The sequence below is a fragment of the Physella acuta genome, unplaced genomic scaffold, assembly GCF_028476545.2.
Source record: "Physella acuta isolate Inbredline_101_S28 unplaced genomic scaffold, ASM2847654v3 ptg000118l, whole genome shotgun sequence".
Taxonomy (NCBI): domain Eukaryota; kingdom Metazoa; phylum Mollusca; class Gastropoda; family Physidae; genus Physella; species Physella acuta.
The window spans coordinates 189,773-211,087 of record NW_026731638.1 but is presented as its reverse complement, the minus strand read 5'-3'; the positions used below and the strand labels follow the sequence as shown (position 1 = coordinate 211,087).

Genomic DNA, 21,315 nt, shown 5'->3' with positions numbered 1-21,315 from the left:
TAGCATATACATTTCCAAACGTAATATGAAAAATAAATTTAAGAGAATAAGGCAACGACAGAGATATGCAGTGAAATCAGGTTGTTTTTTTATTCTTTCATTGCGAAACACGTTGAACAAAGTACCAATAATTAAATACACTATTAAACTAACAATGTCTCGGTGTCTTGTATTCTATCTAATCATGTAACTCTAAGCTCTATGTCTTCAGTAACGGTTTCAACATTCACTAGAATTCTATCTTAACTATTTACATCTTAGATAAATCATGGAATGAACTGTTCGACCCGTGTAAAATCTATTTTTTTAAAACAATAACAACATTGACTTATGAACATTCTGTTTCAGTTCATCGACCAAAATACCTACCCAACTAAAAGCTGTAGTCAGTTTCTTTCAGGCATATCTTGAGTTGCTTTCTGGGAGGAGGCTGAGCAAGTTCTCCTTCCCCCCTCTCCCCTTCGCCCCCCCCCCCCCCCCCATCTGACGAAGTAGACAGATTTATTTACATAAAATGTATTCCTCAACTAACCAGAGTTTGTCCCATCACGGAACTTCGACTTCACCCACTCGAAAGTTTCAAGTACAACACCCACCCTTCCACCTTTCTTAGAAAAAATTGTGTAAGAATGAAAAACTGGCTGCAATTCCTAATAACCTGTACTTAAATTCCGCTCCAGATAATACCCGGAATTTCTATGTGCGTATCGTCAAAGGGATGCAATAAAGCGTGAAGACGACGTGACTGAAGTAAGAAAGATATATATATATATATATATATATATATATATATATATATATATATATATATATATATATACATATATACATATATATATATATATATATATATATATATATATATATATATATATATATATATATATATATATATATATATATATATATATGCTTCTTCGAGTAGCTAATATTAGGTGGCGCAATCCCTTTTATTCTCAGTTGAATTGTGCTTAGCGTCACTGTATACTTGTATCCCACTTTACGTTGCGCCATCACCAACATTTTAACCTGAGTCGTGTAAAGATCAGCGTCATCGCATGCCTCACTGGTAGAGTTGACTTCCTCCTAACCGTGTCATTGTAAGATACACTTCAATTGATGTTCTATATTTACTGCTGGAGAAAGGGGATTCCAGAAATAATGCTAAAAGACGAAGAGAGGGGTTGAGGAGAATTTATGTTTGTGAAGTTTGACAGATACAACATGGAAGGAGAAATGTTTACCTTTAAAATCGAATGGCGTTAAGTTAACTGTGAACTTTTTTTAAATTTAAAATAATAATGTTTATCATATATTTAAGATATGCGCCAAGGCTTTAATACCCCTTATGAACAGTGTTTTTTCAAGGCTCCGCACCCCCCCCCCCCCCAGAAGAAAATCTACCCCCCCCCCCCCACCTCGAACGAAATGGAAGTTATAATATAGAAAATATAACTTTTATCAGTGTCCGCCCCCCGAACTTTTTAGACCGCCCCCCCCCCACCCCGAAAATTTCCAGTGCACCCCCCTCCCGGAGAAAAAGTTTGGAAGAAACATTGCTTTTGAACCATTTCCGCTTTACCTAAAATTCCCTTGCCCTTGAGCTCCTGAGCTAAACGCACACACAACAGACTTGCACAAAAAATGGGATCCGGACAAAAGACTATGAATATTACAAGAAAGGTAATTTTGTTATTTTAATGAGCCGTCACACATAAATTATGTCAATACTTCTACTTAGGATACCGGTCTTCCCAGCACGTAGACCCTTCTTTTAGACATAGTTAGATGTAGACATATAGAAAGCCGATTATTAGAATTTTCATATCGTCTTTTCATCATAAATTGTAAATGATAAACAGAACGAAAATTAGTTTGTCGACGCAGCCATGACAGGAACTCACCACGAGTCGAACAGTACCAATAACATACTTTATTTTTCTATTGAAAATTTTCATGTACGGACTTTCGACCTGGGGTAAGGTGTTCTCAGATTGATTTATAGCTCTGTCGGTATATGGAGATTTATGACTCGGTCCGATAAAGCAGTACCGCGGGTTCAACAAATTTATCAGAACGAGGTCTATAAAATAATCAGTAGTTTCTTGACTCGGCTTTTTACTTTGCATGCTCTGCTCCATGTACTAGTTCCCTCCCCCCCCCCCCACACACACACCCTAAACGTGCATCTGCAATATTACTTGGACAAACAAAGCAGACATCATCTGTCATTCTAAATAAACAACCAAATCAAAAACAGTCGTGGTAGAGTGGTAGAGCTTACGCATATTATCTGAACGTATCGGGTTAGGATCCCAGACTCGAATCGAATCCATGTGTGTCCCCCCCCCCCGTCCTGTGCCCTCCCCTTCCCCCCCCCCCCCCTTCCCCCCGTTCTAATTTGCATTTGACTAACATCAGGGAAAGTAGACGCGGCTCGGAATAGGCTGACTACATCATCCCTTCATATGCCACTGAAATAGGTGAACTCTACTTCACCTGCCCCATGAACCGTAAGGATACTTGACTTTAACGTGTTAGTATTCTAAGTTTTGTGATATGTATATGATTTTCCAGCGGCCACCGTCCATTCAGGAACGTAGGCCACCGACAGAGTAAATCGCGACTTCGATGTGTACGGAGCCCAACATATTTACGAAACTACACAGTGCTTCATTGTATTTCATTAAATAATTCCATACCCCTTTGTGTCATCATTCTATTTATACCTACTCTCACCTTGAACCTGTGACGTAGTCAGGTTATTAGATATTTTTTACTACCGTGTCCCGACGCAGTCAAGCGGGAATTCATGCCTGGATGGATAAGTTTATACCTGTCACGGAAGGCAATTCTTATTAATGATGTACCGTAGAGTTCGTTATGTTTCTTTACAGTATATATATATATATATATATATATATATATATATATATATATATATATATATATATACATATATATATATATATTCACTATTTGCTATAGAGGATAATCGTATTGTAAAATCTACAAATTTATTAAGCTAGACATAAAGCTTCATTGTATCACCATAGATAAAGCTGGTGGAATTGTAAACCAATAAATGAAGACAGACGAAATACGAATTCACCTGCCTCCCAACGAAACACAGAGTTTCGCCTCTATACCATGTAGCTGGTTAAATGTGTGAACATTGCGACTAGTTCACTCTGAGCTTGGTGTTGTCTAACCTAGGGGCGGTTTGCTTACCCGAAATTTTATTAGAGTTTAGAACCAGGGCTCCAGACCGTAGATCTGTTCTTGACCAAATCGCCTTTGATGTCCAAACCGTGGTGTGATACACGGGCAGGAGTGGGGGGGGGGGGGGGGATAAGTTGAATGGAAACCCACGAGTCTAGCCGTTGGTAGCATTAGTGAAAGAAATGATCAATGCATAACATTATTCCAGTCTGCCTGGTTAATAAGCAAATGTTTTTACTGGGGATTTCAATAGGAGAGAGAGGGAGGGAGAGAGACAGAGAGAAAGAGAGTGTGTGTGAGAGAGACAGCGAAAGAGAAAGGAGGGCAATTTTACCAGTGACGGTAACTGTAAGTAAAGTGCCATAGTTGAATGCATCTCTATGTGTCTTGGCTGCACATATTATTAGCTTTCGATTTAAGAGAAAGGGGTGGGGAATATTCTTAATACATTTTCGGGTAAAATTTACTAAGAAAATATTGTGACATAAGCAAAGAACAGGGGCGTAGCGAGGGGGGGGGGGGGGTTCGGACCGCACCGGGTGACACTATTTAGGGGGTGACACCAAGGAAAAAATAGCAAAATATATAGAGAAAAACTTGAGGGGGGGATGCAAATCGCAAGTTTGAGGGGGGTGCAAATCGAAAACTTGAGGGGGGGTGCAAATCGAAAACTTGAGGGGGGAGTGTGCAAATAGAAAGTTTGAGGGGGGGTGCAAATCGACGATTTGAAAGTTTGTCCCCGGGAAGGGTCGCTACGCCTCTGGGGAGGTGACACCATTAAGTGCCGCACCGGGTGACACCCGACCTCGCTACGCCACTGGCAAAGAATACACAGTTAAATTGTTTACTGTATAGATTTGGTTCTGCGAAATATTTTTGGGTGTTCCACCTTTCAAATATTGCCTTAGGTTTTTTTAAAAGTGTTTTATGACTTCGTGATTAACCAAATATAAATACAATTTGCTTATTTCATCCCTCACCCTATCCCTAAACCCTAAACGGATTTCTTCCGTAGTCCTTATTATAACAAAAAAACTAAACCGAAGATTATAATACTGCTAAAAATCTAAAAACCCTTGTTTTGGAGTCTGCTGTCGGCAACTGGCGATAAAAATACCCCCATTCGTTTTTCCCATCTGCATTTGGTTAATTAAGATCAGTGTTTCTATCAGACGTTTTGCTATGGGGAGTGGGGGGGGGGGACGACACGGCACTTTAAAGTTTCAGGGTGGGGGGGGGGGGGGATGCGGATTAAATTTTCCGGGAAGAGGGCACTGATAAAAGTATATATTTACTATCTTAATTCCATTCGTTAGGAGTGACGCGACCATGCCTTCATACCCCTACCCTTTTCTCCCAACCCCTAAGAGGCGCCAGAAATAAACAGTGATCAAGATAAGCATTGGTATGTATTCGGGGTGGGCGTATGAAAATGTATGTTATTTGGAGGGGGGTATTTAGAGAGGTGTTTTTTTATATAATGGTTTGATATTAAATGCTGGTGTTAGATTTGTGTAACATTTTGACCGCTAACATATAATGAATAAATTATGGATTAAATCAGTAACTAGAGGCACTTGACTTCCCAACGCCCCCCCCCCCCCTACAACCTCCATAGACTTTTAAAACACGACCAGGATATTAATCTCTAATGTTCAAAACGGAAAATCAATCATAAACGTGTTTGCTCATTGATCAAGATAAGCATTGGTATGTATTCGGGGTGGGCGTATGAAAATGTATGTTATTTGGAGGGGGTATTTAGAGAGGTGTTTTTTTATATAATGCGTTGATATTAAATGCTGGTGTTTGATTTGTGTAACATTTTGACCGCTAACATATAATGAATAAATTATGGATTAAATCAGTAACGAGAGGTTCTTGACTTCCCAACACCCCCCCCCCCTCCCCACCCCACAACCTCCCTCCAGAGAATTTCAAAAATACGACCAGGATATTAATCTTTAATGTTTAAAACGGAAAATCAATCATAAACGTGTTTGCTCATTGATTTCCTATCTAACGTTAGGTTAAGTACACTAGCGTCACGTGTGTAATCTATGGTAAGCATGGGCGTCCACGGTAAAGGTGTGAAACAGAGAGTGTAGGGCCTTTCCTGTTATGACTTACACTAACACACAAAATATACTGAAATAACAGAACAAAAATATCTGAACTAATTGGGTCTTATAAAATAGTCTATACTTGAATTAATTTAGGTTTGTTTAGTGTCTTCTGTACCTGAGCAACAAGAAACAATGTGCCCCCCCCCCCTGCATAATCAGAGTTTCTTCCAGGCAGAAAATCTACCGCCCCCCGCCCCCCGAACGAAATGGAATTTATATAAAAAACATACATTACCAGTGTCGCCCCCCCCCCGCCCCCTGAAAAGGTTGTCGCCCCCCCCCCCCTCAAAAATATAAAGTAACCCCTCCCCCCCCCCCCTCAGAGAAAAAAGTCTGGAAAAAACACTGTACATAATTAATCAATTTTAAAATGTCAGCAAACGTGAAAACGAGACAACCTCACCCGGAATAAGCTGTGTGGGTCGTACAAGGAATACTAAATACGTGATGTCAGATTTATTTTTAAACCTCGTCGTTTCGAAAAGATATGCATACAACATAAAATGGTCGGCGTGGCCTAGCGGTAGAGCTAGACTGCTAACCTGATTGTCTCTAGTTCGAATCCGTGTTAAAATGAGTAGAACTTCTCCGAGTCCACCTACCTATGGTGGGTACCTAACTCACGTTAGGGAAAGTAAAGGTGGCTAGGTAAGGCTGACCACATTATCACCTTTTATGTCACAAGTCATTGAAACAGATGAACTCTACTTCATCAGCCCCATGTGTCTTTGACACAAACGAGAAAAAAATTATATTAAATGGCGATTTTCAATTTTGTATTAACGAAAAAACAGCCTTAAGTCAAATAAAAATTACTGATCGATTGTTGTTCGAGAGGGGGGGGGGGGGGCTCTGAAAATTTCCCACGTAGGGAAATATTTTATTAACAGCTAGCACATTCAATTGTACTAGGGCTGGCAGCCATTGTTAGCATTATGTAAACCAGTCAGGACAAATTCGATGTTTCGTTAATGTTACGTCTCTCGACCCGGAACATAATCCCGACATGTTGACTGATCATAACGTTCATCCTGACCTTTATACCTCAATGCCATACCGTTAAAAAAAATATCAATAGAAAACTATTTGATAATCGATAAAAACATTTTTTTTAATCTTATTCATACTTTGTTTAATCTAAAAGATTTCCCATATATCACATACGAACAAAACTTCCCCCGACATCAACACAAAAAACATAATATCTGTACTGTGTATAAGGTCAGGTTACTGCTATAGAACTCTAAACACGGGGTGTGTGCGCTTCTTTTTACTTCCTGGTTTGTTCGGCAGGTATTTCTTTTATAAACAAGTACCGTCTCAAGGTGTTCACACTTTAAGGTGCACTACACTACTGTTCATATCACACAATGTAGATCTGTCAACAAAAATGTATAACACGCGTAGTTTTAAGATATAAACTTAAAAGTTAAAAAACCATATAAGTATACATCATATGTTAATTATACAAGTTTGTGGATATTAAAACAGAACTGTTTTCATCTTGCCGAAAAAATGTATTTTAGTTATTGTGTTGGTGTTTTTATAATATTCACGTTTTGTTGGACCTCAGTGTCTTCACAAATCGGTAAGCAAAGGAGAATTTTTTTTAATGTAATAAATTAAGAAAAAAATTATTTTATACGAGCTGACCCGCAACGTAGCATTCGCCGCCATCTAGTTGTTTTATTTTCTGCTTATTTGTGAATTCAACACTACCCCATCCCTCCCCCCTACCGCCCAGTGAAATCAGCTGTTTACAGACAATGAAAAAATCAATCAGAAATTGTTACTTACCGTTCGTTTAAAATCGATTAATACTAAATTATCTGCCCCTAATAGCCGTCTCTAATCCGGCTCTACGATTGTAAACATTCGGGGTGAACCGCAGCTCACCTGACAGGTGGGGATGAGGGTGGTGGCCAAGCTGCGTGGTGTTTTCTATGGTATCCATGAAGAGAATTGTATATATATATATATATATATATATATATTATATGTTAACAAATATAACTAGAAATACACTCAAACAAACATGTAGGCAATTTTACACACACACACACATATATATATATATATATATATATATATATATATATATATATATATATATATATATATTTTTTTTTTAATTTATTTATTTATGTCAGTTTATATATGTATATATATACATATATTTATATACATATATATATAGATGTATATATATATATATATATATATATATATATATATATCCCCATATATGTTAGTTATCTTCTTTTACTTCCCAATAGAAGGATGTCAGCAGCCAATGGAGGTAGGAAAGCCCCAGACTTTTCGTTACGTCATAGAAAACACGAACATCAGCTACCTCACCTGGACCGTAGGTTCACAAACTGTAAAAACAGATTTAAACTGCTCTGTTTCACAGATGGTGTGTACCTCGGTCAATCCTAACCTATACGCTAACATGTCGTTACTAAACGGCCGTCTGAACGTAACGTTAACGATAGCAAAAGTTGGGACTGAAATGACAAACGTATCACTAAGGTTGGATAACTCCACCGTTATCCAGAACTGCGCTTTACAGATTTTTGGTAGGTAACAATGTATTTAAATTCTTGGCGTGTTAAGTTATATCCCAGTCAAACATGAAATATTATATTATAATATAGCTGTTATAAAAGAAAAATAATGTAATAGATATATAATATTGTATATTGTATAGTCTACATTATGTTCTATATTAAAGTACTAAACTAATAGATATAGATCAAACTGCTAAATTGATATGTATAGATTAACATGTTATTTATTTGTATCACTTATATATATATATATATATATATATATATATATATATATATATATATATATATATATATATATATATATATATATATATATATATATATATATCTGAGTACACTCAGCTTTAATGCACACCTCACCATATTGAGATGAAGTAAAATATATCTTGACATTATACATAAAAAGTCATCTTTATCTGCCCTTTAACTTCGTTTACCTAAAACATCATATGTTTTACTCCAGCCGGCCCCGAGAACGTGACGTGCTACCCGCCTGTATTGAGATCTACTTTGTCTGGAGTCGACATTCAATGTACAGCCACCAGAGGTTACCCGAGCAGCTCTATTGCGCGGCTCTACACACAGGCAAATGTAAGATTCTTGTTAGTGTTTTAGCCATACAGTAACTTAGCTATTGTCTGTCTATTGTCTGTCTATTGTCTGTCTATTGTCTGTCTATTGTCTGTCTATTGTCTGTCTATTGTCTGTCTATTGTCTGTCTATTGGCTGTCTATTTGCCGTCTATTGGCTGTCTATTGGCTGTCTATTGGCTGTCTATTGGCTGTCTATTGGCTGTCTATTGGCTGTTTATTTGCTGCCTATTTGCTGTCTATTTGCTGTCTATTAGCTGTCTATTGTCTGTCTATTTGCTGTTCATTGTCTGTCTATTTTTGTCTATTGTCTGTTTATTTGTTGTCTATTGGCTGTCTATTTGCTTTCTATTGTCTGTCTATTTGCTGTCTATTGTCTGTCTATTGGCTGTCTATTTGCGGTCCATTGACTCTCTATTTGCTGTCTATTGGTTGTTGTTTAGTGGATCTGTATTTGATACTGGCCATCTTATCTTGAGGACCCAAACACTATATAGGCTGTCAAAGGTATTAGACTTTCATGTAAAATATTGAGTCTGTTCTAACATGTTTCCAGAACAACCGATCAGTGGTATCAATGGCCTGTACCAGTACACCCATCACCGCCGGATACTACAACAGCTCCTGCACTGTCTTCGTGTCTGCTGATCTACTCAACAGGGGAAACAACACGTTTTTTATGTTCATCTACCCGAACATCACTAACGGTTCAACTTTCGCTGTCAACAGCTCTTTAACATATATCGAATTATGTGAGTGCATTGTACTAATAACATAGATATTAAAACATGTATGTTTTTTGTGCTATCAACATTGTTTGAGTTGCGTGTTGTAATATTTAACTGGTAACCTATTGAATTATGTAAATGTAGAGGGATTTTCACATATCTTGAAATATGTATGTGAAGTGTACTATGAACGTCTATTAAAATGTGTAAATATAATGTAGTAATAACTAAAATTCAAATATGAAACTCTATTGATACAATTAATATATATTGAAATTTTAAATTGTACTATACTATTAACATCTATTGAATGTATAAGTGTAATAGTATAAATGCTATCTGTGCAGGTTCTTATCAGTAGTTTTACTTTTGAAAAAAATTAAATTTTCAGAATAAGTATTAGGAAAGGGATGTATTGAGAAAATGAGGGATAGGAATAATGAAAAGTGTAACTTTATACTATAAAAATGAAACTTCTTTTAAACTGAACTCAAAGACTTAAATATTCTTTTTTTTATAAGAAATTTTTTGTGTACATTAAAAAAGAAGTAAAAAATTAATTAAATATTGAGTATTAAATAGTATTTAGTGATTTAGTTGGTCAAACCCAAGATAGCAAGTGGATAAAAGGAGCTATAATATTTCGTTATTTGTCTAGTCAAGGGAAAATACAATTATTTCTTTCGTTTAATCAGATTGTTTTGGTTATATCCCTTGATAAACATGCACGTATGTTGACAATAGAAAGGATGTCACTTGCAAAAAGGGGGGGGGGGCTTGGTTTAGTTTTTAAACGAATCCATCATTATTTAATAGAAATGCGTGCCTATATTTTCTCCTATCTTACTTGTGTATTTTTATTTTCAGACCAAGCGAATGTAACCGTTCTAGTAAACTCAGGAGTAAAAACTGAGTTCGGTCTCAACTTGAATGTGTCTACTCTACTCACCTGCACGACCACACCCATACCGGCAGTAAGACTGACCTTAACAAGAAGGAGCAGTGGGGAGGTGGTCGGGTCGATAGAGAACTCCAAGCTGCTCACATACAACTTGATATTTTCTAGCTGTTACGACACTGATGAGTACATCTGTCAAGTTGACAATGGGATGGCAAGTGTACCAAATACGTCTAGTGTCGTGGGCATTTATGGAACCACTTGTAAGTATTTGACTTTTATGTATATATATATATATATATATATATATATATATATATATATATATATATATATATATATATATATATATATATATATACTCAAAAGTACTACAATAGTAAGATGGTAAACCGCACTGAAGTAGCGTGTTCAAATCCCTGACTAGAGTCTGTAGGACATCTTTGAGTCCAACAATCAGCTCTGATATTTGCAAAGCTGAAATTTTATATCATTTATACTATTAACTAAAATACAGGGGCGGAACTACAGTGCCGCCAGACCCCGCAATGCGGGGGGGGGGGGCAGGTCGTTTAGGGGCCCACAGTGGACCATAATCAATTTTTTAGTAGTAAATAGTAATATAATAAAACGTTATATTGTAAAGCATTTTAAAGCGCTATATAGTAAAGTTCTATATAGTAAAGCTTTATTTAATAAAGAGTAACATAGTAAAGCGTTATAAAGTAACGCATTATAAAGTAAAGCGGTATAAAGTAAAGCGATAACATCGCCAACCCCAGTCCTAGCACCTTCTTGGGATGTGGAGATGTTTGTACCGCAGTGGTTTTAACGTTCTATCCCAAACCCCTGAATACAAAATATTTTAATAAAACTCGATTACTATACCGAACATGTATTCAATGTATTTAAGTATTTAGGGAGACATTTAACAAATCAAGAAAAAAAAACAATGTAAGAGCTGTGTGTGGGGGGAGGGGAGGGGCGTGACATTACCTGGTAGATTAGTCTTACCATGGAGGGGAGGAGGAGGCTGTAAATTAATCCAGGTTCTGCGGCGATTAAATAAGCTGTGTGCTCTTCTTTCTAAAAGGCGGGTTCCAGCTTCAGACTCCTCAGACTAGTCAGCAGAAGATCAACGTCAAGCCCGGAAGTGACGTCTTTGTTTCCATCCCGTTTTTCTCTCGAAACACGTCCACGTCACCAATCCTGAGACGGACGGTGGACGGAGACCTGTACTCAGTGCCCTCAGCCTTCTACAGTACCCAGTACACCTTGAGCAGCCGGTACTACGGCAGACTGAACCTTGCCCTGTATCAGGTGCGGGATGATGAGCTGGCAGATTACATCGTCAGCATCAGTGAGGCTTATGTGTACAGCTTTACTTTACTCAAACTGGGTGGTAAGTTCTGGAATATACCAACTTTAGTTTATTAACTTGTTAAAATGTTTACAGGAGCATTAACTTTAGTTTAGTTAAACTGGGTGGTAAGCTCTAGAATATACCAACAATAGTTTATTAACTTGTTAAAATGTTTACAGGAGCATTAACTTTAGTTTAGTCAAACTTGATTGTAAGGTCTAGAATATGCCAACTTTAGTTTACTCAAACTGGATGGTAAGGTCTAGAATATACCAACATTAGTTTATTAACTTGTTAAAATATTAGTAACAGGAGCATTAACTTAACTTTAGTCAAATTGGATGGTAAGGTCTAGAATATACCAACATTAGTTTAGTCAAACTAGATGGTAAGCTCTAGAATATACCAACATTAGTTTATTAACTTGTTAAAATATTAGTAACAGGAGCATTAACTTAACTTTAGTCAAACGGGATGGTAAGCTCTGGAATATACCAGCTTTAGTTTATTCAAACTGGATGGTAAGCTCTGGAATATACCAACTTTAGTTTAGTCAAACTAGATGGTAAGCTCTAGAATATACCAACATTAGTTTAGTCAAACTAGATGGTAAGCTCTAGAATATACCAACTTTAGTTAAGTCAATTAAATGGTAAGCTCTGGAATATACCAACTTTAGTTTATTAAATTGTTAAAATATTAGTTACAGGAGCATTAACTTTACTTTAGTCAACTAGATGGTAAGCTCTGGAATATACCAACTTTAGTTTAGTCAAACAGGATGGTAAGCTCTAGAATATACCAACTTTAGTTTAGTCAAACTAGATGGTAAGCTCTGGAATATACCAACTTTAGTTTAGTCAAACAGGATGGTAAGCTCTGGAATATACCAATTTTAGTTTAGTCAAACTAGATGGTAAGCTCTGGAATATACCAACTTTAGTTTAGTCAAACTAGATGGTAAGCTCTGGAATATACCAACTTTAGTTTAGTCAAACAGGATGGTAAGCTCTGGAATATACCAACTTTAGTTTATTCAATCGTTAAAACATAATTTATAGGAGTATTGTTTTCTACTACTAAACCCTCGACAACTTGAGTTGCAAAGGAAATTTAATTAAACATTGTTGAATGAAAGTAGGCTACAAGGAAGAAAGAAATATTACTATTGTAAATCTGTATCAGTCCCCACAAGCCGGTGATGAAAACTGTAATACTAAAGCGAACACACGCAACTGACGCTGTAAATTACATGTCTGATGCAAAAGAAAAAAAAATAAAAAAAAAATAAACCTTCTATTGACCGCCCCTTTGATCTAATCCCATTGAGGTCTTTGCCTGCCTCACCACCTTCTTCCAAGACTGCTGTCTGCTTCTTAAACCTCTTGGTTCCAAGTTCTGTTTCAACACTAAGACTTTTGGTTGTTTCCCTTTTTATTTAATGACTTAACTAAAATGTCTTGCTTTCAAGCTTGTGTCTAAAGTATATGAAACTAGGAAACTAAAATTTTAAATCTTGTATTCAAAATGTCGCTAAAAATATTTTAAAGATATACAAATTAAACAAAATAATATTCTGATAAAAGTATTATATTTGTAACGCGTTGGTCGCTAAAATGATTTAATTCATTTTTGTGACAAAACATAAATTTTCAAATTCTTATTTACTATTCGTTTTTCGCAATATTTGATTGAAGATGTTGATTTCAACTATTTATTATCAGCATATTCAGTAACGTAAAACATCTCTCACCAGTTTCAGAACCGTCCACAATCAACTACCAGCACGTTGCCATAGGTGTAGGTGTCGCTGCAATAGCGGTCGTCTGCTTGACCATTGTGGTCGCCGTCGTCTGCCACTACAGGAATCAGAGACCAACACGTGACAAGGCGGAGCTCACACAGCTGGCCGTGCATGAGAAGGGATTATCACGTGACCAGGAGAACCTAGAACCGGCAGGTAAATGTCTCCCAGCCCACAAATATAATCTCTAGACAGTAAGTTTTAAATAGAGAATATATGTGGCTAAGCCATGTCTTAGGGACGGAGTGGGACGTAAGTCTCGAGTTCGATTCCGGGTTCAAGTCAGAGGGGTACCCAAATCACGTTAGGGAAAGAAAAATGCGGCTGGGCATAGTGCTGACCACAGTATCTCTTCATATGCCGAGGTCGCAGAAACAAGTGAACTCTACTTCACATGCCCTGTAGACCGTCATTTTGAAAATGGAACTTTACTTTTTAAAACAATGTCTTATACTTGTATTCTCGTAATGGTTAAGATAAAGATCGTGGTCACGGTCAAGGTTAGTGTAAGTGCCGTGGGTTGGAGTAGGTTAGAAAAAGCAATCAAAAAAATGACTTTGTAATGTTCAATAGGAGAAAAAAAATAACCGCAACTTCATAACAAAATCTGACCGCAACTTCATAACAAAATCTGACCGCAACTTCATAACAAAATCTGACCGCAACTTCATAACAAAATCTGACCCCAACTTCATAACAAAATCTGACCGCAACTTCATAACAAAATCTGACCGCAACTTCATAAAAAAATCTGACCGCAATTTCATAACAAATCCAGCTCTTGACGGTTAGTGGCGGGTTAAAATGACTTTTTCAAAAAGTGTGTTGTGTTGCGGTTTTAACAGATGGTTTGTAGTGTGTTTACTTGTAATGTGTACCATAAGTCTATGTAAACAAAACATACTCTGATACTTTTCCTGCCTCCACAGTTAGAAGAATTCACACTAAACAAGTAGCTGGAAGTCGAGACACTAATGACCCTGGTTCTACCCCACCCACGGGGGTAGACGATCGGTCAAGCCATCCGTATTCGCCCGACCCCACAGCCGCTCGTGTTAGCCAGACAGAGGGGGGTCAGGAACTTTACGGGAACCTGTCCACATATGGGAACATTACAGATAGCTCCATCTATGGGAATGTGTCATCGTTAGATGACCAATCACAGCCCATATACGGCAATATGTGATGGTAGCTTTTGTCTTCCGTGGGTTTCCTTTGTATTTTTAACTGTCCTTTTAGTTGTATTTTTTACTGTGGTTTTAGTTGTGTTTTGTGCAATGATTTTCCAGTGTTCGTGTTCTGTGGTTGTCCTTTCGGTTTTTGTAGTAATATTTGAATTAGTAACAAAATAATTCAGAAAATGTGCAAAACGATTATAATTGTGACTCTTCATACACTATGTATGTTTAGATTTTGTAAATATGTGTCTGAATGAATGTATGTGTGTATGATACAACTGCTGCTATTAATGTGATTGATGAAACCAATAATTCTCACTTTGTTATTCAAGCGACCATTATTTAGCTTATAAGTTATTTTTTCGAATCTATTCTTTTCGGAATTTTTTAAAATAACAATACGTACATGATGTTTTAGTAAAACTTTCTGGACTTAAAGCACGTTTTTTCCAGATTATTCTCCTTTTTATGAAGATTTTATACTACGTTTGTTGGGGTATGGGATTATGTGCTGTCGAACAAATAGTGTAAAAGGGAAAAAAAAGAAGAAATGTTTTTGACGACGAAATTGTGTGCACGTCTGAAGGATTTTTCGTAAGGTCCGTGTTGCTGTGAGTATTCTAAATATTAAGTCTTGTCTAGGTTGTTACTGTGAGTTCGATAGATATTAGGATTGTTAGAACAGAGAAATATATCAGCACTACATCATTAAAACCATAGATCTCTTTATTGTTTCAATCCACCGTTGGTGATTTTGGTAGAGTTGATTGATGGCGTTGACGTTCGAACAACAACATTTTTTTTTACTTTCACAGCGCCAACGATACATCAAAATGTCTAGCCATAACATCTCCCTCATCTATTTATAGATCTATGTCAAATTGTGTGATTCATCGATCTAAAATAATGTTTACAACGCAGCCCAACTCAATCCGTACAGAGTCACCAGAAACAAGACTCCTTCAATCAGTGTTTATTTTTGTTTGGGGATGATGTTTAAATTTGGAAGTTTCGATAGAAACCTGTGAAACATCGTTTGCAATATGCAACTGAGACAGGCAGGATGACGTAAAGATAGAAATAATACATGAAAAAAGACGTGACTACATAAATGACGAACAACAAGACCACATAATGGATACATTCAAATGTATCTGATTTAATCAACGCTTGTTAAAAGATGTTAATTACAATAACTGTCACCTAAATGATGTTACAAAAAAGATGTTTACCATTCATAATATTTTATTCTGTTCCCCTTGAAACACATTATGTAAACATTCTTTCTATTCACGCTGTTCCAACACTAATTATCTTATATAACAACTCAAACCCACATCTTAATTTACCATCACTATAACATTTGTGTACATTCAGTAAGGGTTATTTCACTTTGTAGCAAGATTGATACAATATGAAACGAAGGGTTAACAAACGCGAAAGGCCAGTGTCATGTAATATTTTACAGATATAATATTTACAACTAAAATGTATGTATGTTGTTCCACAATCGCATCCCTAACAGCTGATTCTATTGTACAGCTCTCAGTTTAGAAAGCGGTGGGGAAGGAGGTGGAAGGGTGGGGGGGGGGGGGGGGGTAAAATTGTTATAAGAGAATTATGGACTTGTTGCAGATGTGAATACCTGTCAGCATGAGAAAATGGTAAGTGTCGATACTTCAGATTTGTTCATAACAATAGAAGTCATATATTTTAACGCCAGGGCCGCTTCCATGTATCACATATGGTTTATGTGATCTGGTTTGAATAAATTAATAATTAGGAAGCGGTGGCGGTTGCGGTTTATAGGCTGATATGGCAGCAGTCTAGGGATCCGAATTTAACCCCCCCCCCCCTCCGTTCATCAAAATAAATTAGTTTTTTTATTAGTTTTCTAAATGCTATTGGAATAAATGGGTATTTTTAAAAATTGGTTAGCTGTTACAATTTCTTAAGAATGTTTCTTTGATATAATATGTTTTTGAGAGAAAATATAGACAATAACTCGGAAGATACTGCTAAAAATCGAGACAAAAAGAGATACAAATTTTAACAGCGATACAAAAAAACATCTGAGACCATGAAAGACAACATGACAGAGTCTGTTATTTGATAACAGTGCAACGCACACACACCTAGACATTGATAAAAATTCAAGCAGGGGAAAAAAACACCGTATCATTAAATTAAATCTTTTAACATCTGACAAGCACATGAATCTGGCGAGTATGCTATGGGTAACCTCAATGATATTAGCATCAATATCTCCATCGCATGGTATTCAAATAAATGTAAAATTTACATAAAACATTACCCCAAAATATTCCTAAGCTTACATCATATATTATCCTTATAAAGAAATGCAACTGTTGTAAAAATTATAAAATATAAAATACTACGTCATTGTACAGAATTAATAATAACACATATATATATATATATATATATATATATATATATATATATATATATATATATATATATATATATATATATATATATTAGACATGTCATTCAGAGACGTTATAAAATTGCAGATACGTTAGTATTTCATCAAGCTTAATGTTGTAACACATAAAACATTGATCTCGGGTAATATTTGTTTAGCCCTTTCCCTCCACCTTCCTATCCCCCATCTCAACATTTCACCTTCACACATCTATATTCACATCATTTCCAAAACAATTTCCGAAACCTCGAGTTGTACTTGTAGTAAACAAAAATGTTGGAGCTGGAGTTGATGACTTGAAACGTGTTCCTGACCATGTCAAACGCCTCGTACAACTTGCCGTAGGCCCCGTCTATCGAGTACTCGGGCACGAGGAATATGGTCGTGTTGACGCTGATCTTTGGGATGTTACACGTCACAAAAACAAGGGAGATGATCAACATTTGTTTCACGATTTGGAGTTCTCGTCCTTTCAACTTGACGCTTTTGTTCGCCTCGACTTTTTCATTCTCCGTACTTTCGTTTTCATCCGTCGTCTTCAGTGTTGTAGCCTGCGTGAATTTTTCGCGGAATTGTAAGGCTTTCTTCAGATAAAACGTCATTACCCCGATACAAAATATGAGAATAAACTGCACAGAGAACGGGATCACAGAGCCCCCTATTGGCCACGTTATCGCGGTGATCAGTTTTCTTAACGGCGAAATCCAAAGCGTTGGTCGGGTTCCGTTGATTTTGGAATCAGCTTTAGGAATGATTCCCATCAGAGCTAATGTTGGTATACTTAAAGCCACGCAGATGGACGAGCTAATGATCATAAAGATAATCGTTATTTTTAGTTTCCCAGAGGCGTTTCGGAACCATAGAGGTTTAGCGACGCTGAGACAACGCGCTATAGAGAGAAAGGTTATGGTTAGAGTCGTGTTGAGATACAGGCCACTCCCGCAGTTTAAGAAGTAAATATTCACTCCGTAGGGATCGATTGGGAAGTAGATGCTGTATTTACGAAGTAGCTCAACGCTGAGAAAAATATACGAAACCGTCGACGCAAGCATGGAAGTTAAATACAGCAAGTCGGAGATTGAAAGAAATAGAAAGGACAGCGTCACGCCATCTTTAAGTCCCATGGCGACAAAGGTCCGTATCGTTAATGAATTCCCGATGATACCAAACAGGGAGATCACTCCGCGAATGACGCCGAGCACGGTGACCTCAAGTGAGAAGTTGTCTTGTATAGTTGATTTCTGAGCAACGGTTGTTGTGTTTGAGAAGAGCTCCATTGCAATGCTTTCACCTCTAAGCTAGCTATGTTTTCTGTTATTAAATTTTCTTTACTATTCGTGATTCCGACCAGTCTTAAATGAAGAAACAGGAAATGGGATAAAAATATCACAAAATAAACACTTGCAGTATTGATTTTCCCACCAGATTAAACGTTTGCTTGGCCTTTTATGAAGTGAAAATAATTATTTGATTTTTAAAAAACGTTTTCGTTTGATGCTGTTATTTTAACTTTACTTTTGATGACAGTTTATAGATGAGATGTGACGTTATTAAAATAATAAACAGATTAGGATATGTGTTGAAAAGATTGTCTCCTTTAATTTGACAGTAATTTTGCGTGGACAACAACAGACGATCAATAAAATTACTTTGACTTGTTGATGCGACTTGTTATTTTCCCATAATTTTTTGAAAGCGAAATTTTTTCAAAGATGAAATAAATGTAATTATGAAAATTATATGCGTTTAGGTCTTTTCAGTTATAAAGATGTAAATACGTTCTTTATTTTTCTAAGTAAATGAAACATTTTTTTTAATTATCTTTTTTTAAAGTGTATTTATTTTTATTTTTAAAAGTCACATTTTAGTTTTCATTGTATCAGACCGAACTTTCATATTTATGGATATTTTAAATAAAAAGTTGATAAATGTATTTTTCTTTGTATGCAGAATAAAGAGAAAAATATCCAACAAAATGCGAATCAATCAAGTTGTATGTGTTGCTGTTTGCTGTGTGCCTTCATTGGACGGTAGAGCCACTGACATTTATTTTGTGCTGTACCTTATCCCCAGGAATTGTTTGTTTAAAGCTCACCATTAGATTTGATATTTTAAAACGTACAAAACTATTTTATATTCCAATACGAATATAACATGGGAGGCAACCAGATTTTTTTTTAAAAAGTAGTTGAAATAGTGTCTAGGTTTATTTGTTTATTTTTCGGATGTGACGAAAAAAATAGAAAAATATATATCGATAGATTTGCGTTTGTTTTTCTTGTAATCTAGTGCTTTTGAAACAAGTATTGAGAATCATCTGGCCTAACATCATTTGAAGTGAGGAGTTAAAAATATTACTCATTCAACCATGAGCATCAGTAAATAGACACACACGATGAGGATTGTTTGGACATATTTATGTGTACTGGCTAGGACTTCTCATTGTTGGGGACCACGTGACGCAGAAAATACATGGAGAAATTGAATGCAAAGTGTGCTGAAGTAATGAGGCCCAACTCTCCAACAGGAATAGGGCATAGCTAGAGGCAGAGGTCATACCTAGAGGCAGAATGAAATGGCACTCACTAGTGCCCAAATGGAAACTGGCAGATGATGATGCTGATGATGAATCCAATCATAATGCAATAACAAAATACTTTTGCAATATTTTCTTATTCGTATTCATAACCAACATTTTCAATAGTAATAGATAAATGTAGAATTGTAATAATATACCAAATTCAATGATACTTAACTGGTTAAGAAAAAAAAATGATGTAATGTTTTTTTTTCGTTTTATGAAACTAACGTAACACAAATTAATTACTTTACGTCTTAATAATAAAAAAGGTATTATATTATAAGACTAATCAATTCTGTTAACAACTGTATTTGGCCTTTACGTGAAACCAATAGTTATGCCCTAGCGTTATACTCAACTCGTTATACCACAAGCCTACACACATATTTAAAAAAATAAATAAGCACTGATTGCTTATATTGTTATATAATTTGTCTGTAATATCTAGAAATGAATGAAAAGTTTTAAACTAAACATCTACTGATATGTAACACAAGTAAGTGGCGTTGTGCTTAAAATATTGGCTAGCTATGTTTGAAAAATACGTTTTATGTAATATAGTGTGTATTACTTCACTTAAAGGGGTCGGCGTGGTCGAGTCGGTAAAGCTCATGGTTGCTATACCGAAAAGTCTCGAGTTCTCGATGTGGCTCGTTAGCTGGGGACAGCCACTCTTCTAGGAGAGATAACTCCAAAATTGAACAACTGCTGCCTTGTAATTTGTTCTTGGTTGGACAAAGGCTATGGAAGCAAATCCAGAAAGAAAAGCAGGCTGAAATCGGAGTCAATGGCCTCAATGGCGCATAAACAATTGACACTGGCAGATAAATCTCGATCCCGTTCAACACTAATAATTAAGAACGAAGAAGAAGAAGAAGAAGACTTCACTTAAAGAAGGAAGGATTAGTTGTTTGCCAAAATGGTGCGGTTCACCTAGTGTATCTATAAATAACGCAATACTGTACGAAACACGCAGTTCAGCCTCATTTCGTTTAAATGCTGTTATAGAGAGCTGTTGCAATATCGGCTGTATTTTTATTGGTTGAAGTGTTTGAAAACATAATAAATCCTAATTTTGTTTTCAGCCATAAGCGTAAATAAAATTTAGATGTATTTTCTATTGGTGCCAGAGATTATAAGGACAGGGATGATTGGATAAGAGATGATTGGAGACAGTGATGATTGGTGACAGAGATGATTGGAGACAGTGATGATTGGTGACAGAGATGATTGGAGACAGTGATGATTGGAGACAGTGATGATTGGAGACAGTGATGATTGGAGACAGTGATGATTGGTGTCAGAGATGATTGGAGACAGGGATGATTGGATAAGAGATGATTGGAGACAGTGATGATTGGTGACAGAGATGATTGGAGACAGTGATGATTGGTGACAGAGATGATTGGAGACAGTGATGATTGGTGTCAGGGAGGATTGGAGACATTTGTGATTGGTGTACATTTCTATTTCAATATATTAGACTGTAAAAAAAAGTAACTTTAAAAATCTACTTAATGTGAAAATAATACATTGGAAAACTGTGTGAGTCTAATCATAATATGTTACACCAATTTAAAGAAATACAAAATATGGATTTACAAGTTATTTTATAACTAACACATTATGCAAAACAAAAACACGAGTTCGTTATTATTTGTTTTTTTTTACTGGAAATTAATCTTTAAAAATCATACATCAAATTCCACTCCACCAAACTTTCGTAATATTCTATTTGTAGTTTATATGACAAATACGTTGTTTCAATATTTTTGAAAATTTTGAGCTCATAGTTACATATAT

At 36.2% G+C, this 21,315-nt stretch overlaps 2 protein-coding genes across 2 annotated transcripts; one reads left to right on the top strand and one right to left on the bottom strand.

The window, feature by feature from the left end:
• The first annotated feature begins 6,683 nt into the window (after positions 1 to 6,683).
• Positions 6,684 to 15,355, top strand: LOC131934843 (uncharacterized). Its single transcript, XM_059290982.1, has 8 exons — positions 6,684 to 6,936; positions 7,625 to 7,927; positions 8,385 to 8,512; positions 9,068 to 9,263; positions 10,107 to 10,400; positions 11,231 to 11,539; positions 13,257 to 13,460; positions 14,234 to 15,355. Exons 1-8 carry the CDS (start codon positions 6,864 to 6,866, stop codon positions 14,488 to 14,490), a joined length of 1,764 nt encoding a protein of 587 aa, XP_059146965.1. The 5' UTR covers positions 6,684 to 6,863; the 3' UTR covers positions 14,491 to 15,355.
• Positions 15,356 to 17,124: 1,769 nt separating this feature from the next.
• LOC131934809 (uncharacterized) lies at positions 17,125 to 18,246 on the bottom strand. The gene has a single exon (XM_059290937.1). The coding sequence runs from the start codon at positions 18,206 to 18,208 to the stop codon at positions 17,153 to 17,155; it is 1,056 nt and encodes a 351-aa protein (XP_059146920.1). The 5' UTR covers positions 18,209 to 18,246; the 3' UTR covers positions 17,125 to 17,152.
• Between the last annotated feature and the right edge of the window lie 3,069 nt (positions 18,247 to 21,315).